This window comes from Dipodomys spectabilis, unplaced genomic scaffold (genome assembly GCF_019054845.1).
Source record: "Dipodomys spectabilis isolate Male_0828 unplaced genomic scaffold, ASM1905484v1 ptg000015l, whole genome shotgun sequence".
Taxonomy (NCBI): domain Eukaryota; kingdom Metazoa; phylum Chordata; class Mammalia; order Rodentia; family Heteromyidae; genus Dipodomys; species Dipodomys spectabilis.
The window spans coordinates 3,570,437-3,581,580 of NW_024870692.1; the positions used below are offsets into that span (position 1 = coordinate 3,570,437).

The 11,144-nt window shown below is 39.3% G+C and overlaps 1 protein-coding gene across 3 annotated transcripts in view; it reads left to right on the forward strand.

Moving 5' to 3' along the window:
- The window catches only part of Chd7 (chromodomain helicase DNA binding protein 7), a 214,988-nt gene extending 204,061 nt beyond the window's left edge, over positions 1 to 10,927 (forward strand). For 2 of the 3 annotated variants that reach the window (XM_042666031.1, XM_042666039.1), the window contains exons 35-38: positions 3,658 to 3,879; positions 6,378 to 6,518; positions 7,170 to 7,274; positions 9,030 to 10,927. In XM_042666031.1, the coding sequence (XP_042521965.1) occupies positions 3,658 to 3,879; positions 6,378 to 6,518; positions 7,170 to 7,274; positions 9,030 to 9,947 (1,386 nt within the window). In that variant the 3' untranslated portion in view covers positions 9,948 to 10,927. The remainder of the gene's footprint in view (positions 1 to 3,657; positions 3,880 to 6,377; positions 6,519 to 7,169; positions 7,275 to 9,029) is intronic. The other variant, XM_042666047.1, reaches the window with a different exon arrangement.
- The last annotated feature ends 217 nt before the right edge of the window (positions 10,928 to 11,144 follow it).

The window sequence follows — 11,144 nt, forward strand, 5'->3', positions numbered from 1 at the left end:
ACCAGTGAGGACATGGGGCCGTGTTCCTCTCAGCAACGTAATACAAAACTAGCTTCTTTCACCAGAGAAACAGAATTAAATGAACACTGTGTCATGGTTCTGAGCTGGAAAATTGTCTTGATCCTAATACAGATTACTCAGCCTGAACCCAAGTATAGCTTGAGGATTTATTCTTCCCAAGTTCTGATGTATTGATTGTTTTGGGAACGATAGCCTGAAACAAAAAACAAGTCTTTCTGAGCCTGGAATTGTTATCTCTGAATTCTTGAAGTGGAAAAGCTTCTCCTCTTAAAAATATTGATGTTTTGGGCTTGACATTGATTAGATTAGTACAGATGTTTATTTTCAGACTGAAGGTTTGTGCTCACATGTGAAAAACCTTAATAATTGGTTGTCTTAAAAACCGAACCTGCATCATTACTAGTTTAGGCTTGAATGAAATGTAGGCCAATGGGTTTTTCCCTATGATTGTTCAAAGGAATGAGTTCAATATTATTAGATAATTCTTTTTCCCAGTTTGCCATAACCTTGGCTGTCCAGAAAATGTGGCTTCTCGGGCACTGATGACAGTGTTTTACCCCCAAAGAATTCTAGGACACGTAGTGTGTCCTTACGGTTATTCTAGAGCTCACACCTCTCCTTTGACACCTGCGTGGATGGAGCTGCATGAGCTGGAACATCATGAAACTTTCCGTGGGCAGAGGACAGATAGGAACACACTTCAATTTGGAATTTAAGGGAGATAGTTCAACACATTTCTCCTTATTCTATCCCTATTGTTGTGTGTTCCTTATTTCTTAGCCCAGAGAAAGCGTGGCACTTAAAGAAGGCAGGAAAGGGCATGAATAAGAAATGACAGCATAGCATTCAGTGCAGTATCTTCCCGCCTTGGTAGTGTGTAAAACATAAGCATCCAGCTGATTAAAAGTTAACCTTTCAAAGCTGATTAGTAATGCACAAGTCATAAAAATAGTTATAGTTGTTGGTTGTAGGGTTATTTTTAGAATCTGATACCCTTTGTAATGTGTCAGCTATGACCTAAACATGTTTTCCTTAACTTAGAATGTACTTCCAAAGGCCTGGCCACCAAGCAGAGCTGTATAATGAGTGTTAAGCTTTGCTGTCTGCAGCACTGAGATTATCAATCTCCTAGGTTTTTGTTAGCTAATTTTTTTTCTCTGTAAACATCAGCAAATTGTTTAGTATTTGTGTCATGAAACACATTTGTAGGTGGATCAAGTGTTAGCAATAAATAACACCACCTCGGTGCTATTTTCCTGTTGCAAGAACGCACCCTCAATTCAATTTGAGGCTGATTCTTTCATTTCACTTATCTATGCCATCACCAAGAGTTTCCTGGTATCTTTCTAAAGTTACATTTAACAAGCCCAGGCCAAGACTCAAGCTTTAGGAAACCCACATTAAAGATTTTTTTTTTGGTGGTGCTGGTACTGGAATAAAACCCAGAGCTTCATGCTTAGTATACAAACACTCTCTTGAGCCAGTTCCTCAACCCAGAAGGTGTGTGTTTCAGGCTTTATAAAAGATAACTCTGAAAACATTGGAATTTTAAGGATTTCTGATTTGTGTTGTAGAAGTTGATGTGTATCTAAGTAAATAAAAAGGAAAATTCTGATGTCCAGATAAAGTGAACTGTGAGATGGTGTAAATACCATCCGTGTGGAACAGGGCGCATCCTGAAGTCTTAAGTCCTCTCTCTTAACTGATGGAAAGAGTGCTTAACAAAGAGTTAAGGTGGCCTCCAGCACCATCATGGAAGCTGGCCTTGTTTTCAGTGCCAGGCACTGGAATTCAAAGACAAGGCCTGGAACAACAGCACTCTCACTAGAGAGCTCAGTATTCGGGATGAGATGACCGAAAAGCACAGGTTGATTGTCCTTAACTCAAAAGTCCAAGGTAGTCTAGAATCTGAAACTTTCTTTTATTCATTTTCTTTCCTCTTCTCTCCTTCTTTTTCCTTTTCTTTCATTTTTCTTTTTCTTTCCTTCCTTCTTCTTTCCTTCTTTCTTTCTTTCCCTCTGTCCTTCTTTCTTCTTTTCAGTGCCAATTCTGGGGCTTAGACTCAGGGCCTAGGTACTGTCCCTGAGCTTTTGCATTCAAAGCTAGTACTCTACAACTTGAGCAACAGCTCCACTTCTAGTTTTTGGGTGGTTAATTGATGATAAGAGTCTCACTGACTTTCCTGCCTGGGCTGGCTTCAAACCTCAATTCTCAAATCTCAGTCTTCTGGGTAGCTAGAATTATAGATGTGAGCCACTGAAATTTTTAAGTGCCAACATGACACTGCAATTAGAAAAACCACATCTGACCAAATATATGCATCAAAAAATTGTAGAGGTATAAATGAATTTCACGTTTAGAATTGAATCCAATTCCCATCCTATCTTACTATGTAAGATACTCAAATAATTCAAAATTCAGAAAAATGTAAAATCTGAGAGACTTCTGGTTCCAAGTATTTTTGTGTAAGGAATAATAAATTTTAATGACATGTCATTATTGTATATGTGTACTATGAATAAGGCCTGGCTACAGTACAATGTGAGCCCAAAGGAAGGGAAAAATGGAGAATATGGGGGCAGTGGGAGGCGGGGGTAAGAGAATTGAAGAAACTTCCTGGAAATAGTCACACCTTTGGTTGTTTTTGAAGATGATGTTGGAACAGAGAGACAAAAGAGAAGCTATCACATCTGGTGATAGTTTTCTGCAGAATGTAGTAGGGAGGCAGCCTCATCTGATAAGTATTCAGAAATAAGGCACGATGCAAATTGTAGAGATGCTGCATAACTCATTCTGCTTGCAATAGAAATCTAGTTATGAATTAAGCAGAGGACTGACATGTTGAACTAGGCAAAAAGAACTGCATTTTAGAAAATTCAGCCCCCTATAAACAGTTTGGAGGCTGTGTTGAGGACTGGGACTAAATCTGGAAAGATGCAAGGACACAGTGGAAGTGTCTGGAAACTTAAAGAATAGATTTTAAAGACTGGAGTTTAAAGAGTTTAATGACTGAATCGTGGTGGAATATTGGCTTTAGGATGTGTCTGTGTGTGTCTGTGTCTGTGTCTGTGTGTCTGTGTGTCTGTTTGTCTGTGTGTGCACTGGTATCAGGGCTTGAACTCAGGGCCTTGTACTCTTTGCTTGGCTTTTTCCTCAACCCTGCCCCCTCTTCTTGAGACCTTGAGCCACACCTTCTCACTGGAAATAAAGAGTCTCAGAGACTTTTCTGCTATTGCCACATAGACTTTAATATAAGCATTGTTATGCCCTCAAAATTGTACCAATAAGTTACTTATAAACTAGCTTTTGGAACATTATAAATGATCCCCCAAGAGGGATTGAGTTGCCTTGTATGTACATCAAGCTTAGACCACATAACCCCCTTGGTGTAGGCCTAGTAACCTTGACTTTGAATTTTTTGTCTAATTACTAATTCTGCGTTGTAAAAAAAAAAAAAAATGGTGTAAAAGAACAATCTAATTTAATAGCTACTCCAAAACCAGCTATTTTTGAGGGTTTTCCCCCCTCTTTTGTATAAAAGATTTATTAGGATGTGACAGAATTTTCTTGAGATAGGACATTGATTGTCCAGATATTCTTGGACTGAGAATTCAAACCATTGTCAACTTCCTGCAGGAGGATGCTGAGGTGACCAAAGCATTTGAAGAAGAAATAGAAACCCCACCAATAAGAAACATTCCTTCTCCTGGACAACTGGACCCAGACACTCGGATTCCTGTTGTAAATCTTGAAGATGGAACAAGGCTGGTGGGAGAAGATGCACCTAAAAACAAGGACTTGGTTGAATGGCTGAAGCTGCATCCTACTTACACTGTTGATATGCCAAGTTATGTACCAGTAAGTATTACTGAGTTTAGAATTGGCAGAACCCTCTCTGGGCTCATGTATTTTATTCCTGTCTGACCAGGAAACTCCCTGACAGCTGTTCTTTCAATGTTTCCTGATCCCTAACATTTTCCTGGTTTCTGTTGTATCTTCTACATAAAAGTAGCTAGCTGTCAGTCTACTCTCCTGAAGGTCAGCCTTACAGTTACTTGAAGATTTCTACTTTAAAAGAATTTGGTTTTCTAGGTGATCTCAGTATTACTGGACTAGCCAGACAAAGCCCTACCAGTACAGAATCCTATAAAGCTATTTCCGCTAGAGATTGAATCAGTTAATTTGGCTGAATGTTTTTTTGTTTTGTTTTGTTTTTTAGTGGGGTTTTTTTGTGTTTTTTGTTTTTGCATTTCTGGGCTTTGAACTCAACCAATTTCCTTTAGTAATACTTCAATATAGCCATAATTCTGTGTCCAGGCCAGCGTCAGACTGCTGTCCTATTATTTACACCTCTTATGTGGGTAGGATAACAGATGTGAACTGCTGTGCAGAGTTCTGATTAACTACTTTTTTTTTTGAAGCTACTAACCCTTAATCCTTATATTAAATATTAGACAGTGTCTCCAGATAATTGTTCACATATTACTTGCTAACTAGCAAAACAAATCAGTTTTCTATATTTATGTGACTGATATTTTTAAACTTTAATGAACATTATTTGGTTACCTCTCCTCATGGGCACAATTTTATTTCATAGATACTAACTTTAGTGAACATAGAAGTAATATTTAGGAGTAAAATTACTATTAGAAAATGTTCTTTTAAGCTGGGTGCCACTGGCTCACACCTGTAATCCTAGCTACTCAAGAAGCTGAGATCTGAAGGTTGTGGTTTGAAACCATCCAAGGCAGGAAGGTCCATGAAACACTTTTACATATGTATATATATATATATATATTTTTTTTTTAATTGTAAAGGTACTATACAGAGGAGTTACAGTTACATGAGTAAGGTAATGAGTACATTTCTTATTGAGCATTGTTACCCCCTCCTTTGTTTATCCCCTACCCTCCCTTTCCTCCCCAACCCCCCTCCCACACCTAAAGTTGTAAAGTTCGTTTTCAACATAGTGTCTTGTACATCTCATTGTTACAATGGGTCAGCCTGTATTCCTATTTAAGCATTTTGTTTTTTCCCTTCCCCTCCCCAAATTAGAAAAATGTATATACAAGATACAGGGCACCAAAATCAAATACAGTAAAAACAGGGGTTACCTTGGGGGAAGAACATACCAAATGGAAAAAAAATCACATCATACATTATAAATACATTAAAAACAACAGTAACCCCTATCTTGGGGTTCATTTCGCTTCACATCATCTTATATGGTCATATGTACATAGCTTTTCAGCTTTTCTGCTTGTCCTAGACATATATTAGTTATTGCAAATAACAGAAACCATAGGACCTATATTTCTTTAGGCCTGGCTTACTTCACTTAATATAATTCTTTCCAAGTCTTTCCATTTCCTAACAAATGGGGTGATATCTTATCTCCAATTAACCACCAGAAAACCAGAAATAGTGCTGTGGCTCAAAAGTGGTAGAGTGCTAGCCTTGAGCAAAAAGCTTAAGGTACAGTACCCAGGCCCTGAGTTCAAGCCTCATGATAAAAAAGAAAAGAAAAGAAAATGTTCTTTTAAAAACATACCATGGGACTGGGAAGGTGGCTCAGTGGTAGAATGCTTGCCTTGCATGCATGAGGCACTGGGTTCAATTCCTCAGCACCATATAAGCAGAAAAAGCCAGAAGTGGCACTGTGGCTCAAGTGGTAGAGTGCTAGCCTTGAGCTGAAGAGCTGAGGGACAGCGCCCAGGCCCAGAGTTCAGGCCCCATAACCAGTGACCCCCCCCAAAAAAAAATACCATGGCTAGGCTAAACATTTGAAGAAATTGTGTGTGTGTGTGTGTGTGTGTGTGTGTAAATATATATAAATAAAATTTTGTTTTCCAAGCTATGTGTTCCAGGCTGGCCTCAAACCTCACTTTTTTCCTGCCTCTGCCTACTGAGTAGAGGTTTTTTTGTTTGTTTGTTTGTTTTTATGTTGTTTTGGGGTTGTTGTAGTTGTCTTTGTTTTATTTTGTTTTGTGCCAGTACTAGGGTTTGAACTCTAGGCTTTGCACTTGGTAGTTCAGCTGGTGCTCTACCACTTAATCAAAAAAGCCTGGCTTTTTGTTCATTATTTGTGAAATGGACTTTCTCAGACTTTTCTGCCCTGGGCTGGCCTTGAGTTGTTATCCTCATCCTCTTGTGTGGCTAGGTATGAGCTGGTGGCACCTGGCAAAATGTGGTTCTTGAATATGTGCAAATTATCGACTACTATATTTGTTGTTTCCTTTGGTGGACTAGAGTTGGGAATCTTTCAAAGAAGAATGGGGTTTCCATTATTTCAAAATGATTCTTGAAGCCTTTTAATAATTGAAAGTAACTTGACCATTTTGTTTTTTCTTCTGCAGAAGAATGCAGATGTGCTGTTTTCCTCGTTTCAGAAACCGAAACAGAAACGACATAGATGTCGAAATCCTAATAAATTGGATATAAACACTTTGACAGGAGAAGAAAGAGTGCCTGTTGTTAATAAGCGAAATGGGAAGAAGGTAAGTAGTTGTTGGAAAAGGGACTTGATACTGTGGGATTTCTTACCGTAACCAGGAAAAAGTGTTTTATTCTACCATTGCCAAAAGAAAAAAGAATCCTGTGTCTTAAGAGAATATATGTATGTGTGTATATAAAGATGGGAAAGGAAAGCAAAATAAGGGAGTAGGAAGCAAAAACTGGAAGACTGGTTTTTATTTTGCATTGAGGTTTTTGTTGTTTTGATGGTACTGAGAGTTTTAAATCATAGCCTATAGACTTGCTAGACAGGTGCACTTGAACCATGCCTCAACCTGTTTGTTTTAGTAGGGACTAAAGTTTTTACCTGGATCAGCCTAGACAGTGATTCTCATATTTATACCTTCTGTGTAACTAGGCTAACAAACGTGATTGAGATGGGGTCTTGCTTTTTCTTTTCCCTCTTCCTTTTTGCCTTGGTGGTCCTTAAACCTCAATTCTCCTGCTTTCTTTCTCTAAGTAGCTGTAATGACAGATTGAACCACTGGTACCTGTCCAAGATTGGGGGGCCGGGGGTGTTTGCTTTATTTTGACTCATTCTGTAATTATGATGTGAACCACTGGTCCCTGTCCAAGACGAGGCATTTCTTTGTTTTTGTTTTATTTTTACTCATTCATTTAATGCTTCTTCCCAGATGGGTGGAGCTATGGCACCTCCTATGAAGGATCTACCCAGGTGGCTGGAAGAAAATCCTGAATTTGCAGTTGCCCCAGACTGGACTGATATAGTTAAGCAGTCTGTAAGTACAGTTTTTGTCAAGAGAGGTATCCATGCACAACTGTTTGCCTGAGTTTTTATTTTCTGTTGGCCATGAATTATTCAGTTGTGAATTATTCTTAGCTTAAAAGAATTGACATAATACATCATTTCATACATCATTAATACATCATTTCTTACATCAATACATCATTAATTTGAAGTGAATTAATTTGTCAGCTCTAATTTAAAAGGATTGTACAAAAATACAGTCTTGATGTGCACTTACTCCAGGTAAGCTTGTTTCACAGCTCATCTGTGGGATGGAATCTCTTCTGCTTGAGATCATTAATGTTATTAACTGTTATTTTAAAATGAAAATAATAGCAATTCTACCCACATTTTTTCCCAATGTTAATTTCTTTTTAAATTGACAAATTTATTAATGCTTATTGTTTTTATTGAAATGCTGATTGTTTTTCTTGCAGTTGTACAATAAAGTTGAGTCCTTTCAGTGTATACTTCTATCAGTCATAACACATAGGGTTTGGTGGTGGTGGTGGTGGTGGTGGTGGTGGTGGTGGTGGTTGCGGGGGCTTGGACACTCTGGGCCTGGGTGCTGTCCCTCAGCGCTTCAGCTCAAGGCAAGTGCTCTACCACTTGAGCCACAGTGCCTCTTTCAGTTTTCTGGTGGTTTATTGGATATAAGAGTCTCAGGGACTTTCCTGCCCGGGCTGGCTTTGAACTGTGATCCTCAGATCTCAGCCTCCTGTGTAGCTAGGACTACAGGCATGAGCCACCAATGCCCAGCCAACACATAGTTTTATGAACTGACACTGTCATCAGAATAGAGTTCCATAACCCTTCTCCAGCTCAGACTCCCTCCTCCCCCTCCTCCATTTTCTTTGTTGGCCTTTCTTACCATCCCTATCCCAATTAGAGACATCCTAGATTTTTGTCTTTTCAAGAAGGTTATGAAATATGTAACCTTCTAAGACAACTCCTTTTACTCATCATGTCAGAATTCTTCCACAGGAAATGCAGCTCCACAGCTAGTTCCTTTCCCTGGCTGCCCAGGGCTCAGTGCTTCCATATGCCATCACCTATGGGTCTTTACCTGTGAAGGCCCTCTTGCGTTGTTTACATATGTTTGAGATGATGAGTAGAGCTGCTCTCAACATTTGTGTACAGGTGTTGGCGTAAGCGTAACTTTATATTTCTTTATAATACATACTGAAATGTAATTTTAATTGAATTTTTTATATTTTCCAGTTACCTTTTTCTATTTTGCTTACATTTGAACTATCCAAAAAATACAAACTATGTAAACTATTCTATGTTTATTATATAGCTCTTTCATTATACTGTTTTGTCATTTTTCTACCATATAAATCTTTTTTAAATTGAAAGCTATTTAATTGATAAATGAAAATTAGATGCACTTAATATGTGTAGTGTGGTGGTTTAGTATATGTATATATTACGTGCTGATTACCAGTCACAGCTGCTTTTTGATATATTACTTCTTAAGTTAGTCATGGATGCAGCTGTTTTGACATTTACCTCAATCATGGAGTAACCTTGAACTTTTTTTTCTGCCATTCAGCAAGGTTAATATAATGATTTAAAAAAACAGAACTTTTGGTTTCCTAAGTTTCAACACTAAGCTTTTAGAATGGCAGTAATTAGTGGTGTATTTCTATTGAGAATGTTAATTTCCAGGTTATCACAAAGGCTATGTTAAAATGTCTTCTTCTACAGCCTGTATATCCATTATCTGCCTCTTCCTGTACTCTAGGGATTTGTTCCTGAGTCAATGTTTGACCGTCTTCTCACTGGACCTGTGGTGCGGGGAGAAGGAGCAAGCAGGAGAGGAAGAAGGCCCAAGAGTGAAATTGCTCGAGCAGCCGCGGCGGCTGCGGCGGTGGCCTCCACTTCAGGGATCAACCCTCTGTTGGTGAACAGCCTATTTGCTGGAATGGACCTGACAAGCCTTCAGAATCTCCAGAACCTCCAATCTCTCCAGCTGGCAGGCCTCATGGGCTTCCCTCCAGGACTGGCAACAGCTGCCACTGCCGGAGGCGACGCTAAGAACCCTGCTGCCGTGCTGCCCCTGATGCTGCCAGGAATGGCAGGCCTGCCCAACGTGTTTGGACTGGGCGGGCTGCTGAACAACCCCCTCTCAGCTGCTACTGGAAACACCACTACTGCTTCTAGTCAAGGAGAACCAGAAGACGGCACTTCAAAAGTGGAAGAGAAAGGAAACGAGAATGAGGACGAGAACAAAGACTCTGAGAAAAGCACAGATGCTGTTTCAGCTACTGACTCTGTGAATGGATCTGTTGGTGCTGCTACTGCCCCGGCTGGATTGCCCTCCAACCCACTAGCCTTCAACCCTTTCCTCCTGTCCACCATGGCCCCAGGCCTCTTCTACCCATCCATGTTTCTACCTCCAGGACTTGGGGGATTGACGCTGCCTGGGTTCCCAGCATTGGCCGGACTCCAGAATGCCGTGGGCTCCACTGAAGAAAAGGCTGCTGACAAGGCCGAGGGTGGCCCCTGTAAAGATGGAGGGAACCTCGACAGCAGTGATGCCGAGGAGAGCCTGGACAAGACTGCAGAGTCCTCCATCTTAGAAGATGAGACCGTGCAGGGCGAAGAGCTAGACTCACTGGATGGGGGGGATGACATAGAAAACAATGAACATGATGAATAACCAGTTCCAGTTCCAGTTAAAGTGTTCAAGACTTTTGACAAGTGGTAGTCCTACTGTTTACACTCACAGTTAATGTTCATACCTAGTTTTATAAGCTGTTCTGTAACATAGTGTAGCAAAAAGAAAAAGGAAAAAAAAAAGTCCAAGTCATGTTATACAGGTGTGTCAAAAGGTATCTTGGTCATTAAGTATTGTGCAGTGCATTATTTATTATCCCTAGGAGAGATGAAATTTGAGAGGTGATCATGTCTTTTTAAGGAACTTACATAATGCTCTGCTTTTTTTATTTTCTTTTGGTACCATTGGTATTATAATAAAGAGCAATTTGTAACTGAGTGGCACTAATGGAAGGAAGCGCTACTCAAAGGAAGTATGAAGTTATATATTTAATTTTTTAATTTTAACGTTTAATTTTTTTTGCTGTGAAGGTCAAGATGAATTTTACCATACATATCATACTTGCTCATTCGTTCCCCTTTTTCACTGTATGGGGGTTCCCACACTTGTGCATATACACACATCCATACACTCTGACAATCTCCACGTTAGTGTGAACGTCTCTGTCCAGAGACGCAGCAATAAGAAGGCAGCTGTTGAATGTGAAGGGTCCCTTTGGAAAAATTAACCTACTGGGAGGGTTCTTGCCAGACAGAACTGCAGTTCCATTGTCTCGTGGTCTTGTAATGCACTGGTATAAACAAAATAAATAGAAGAAGAAATAAAGAGAAAGAAGTAAGAATCAGGTACCTTTTTTAAATTAAAGGACTTTGTTACTTTAGCCACAAAGCTAAAACAGCATTACCTCAGCTCTAAACTAGCCTTGAAGTTTACAGACATGACTTTGTAAATGTATTGTTTCTCTTTGTTGTGATGTCCTTTTATTTTTTTTCTTTGAAAACTGCTATCATGTAAGATAAAATGTAAATTGCTGCCAACTGTAGTAATGATGCTTTTAATAAAAGTGACCCATGATATGCAGACATGTAATTATAGAATGTAGTGTGTAGGGGAACTGGTGTTCACTCTATTTTTTTGTATTCGCAATAGATGCAGATACAGCATTTTGGCTTTTGAACAGTTTCTTGATATATACTCATACTAGATTAGCTCTTAGTAATACACTAAACTGTCTTCAAGACTAGTCAGGAAAAGAAACCTTGAACTACCTTGGCATATTTCTATGCTGGATGTCGCAAC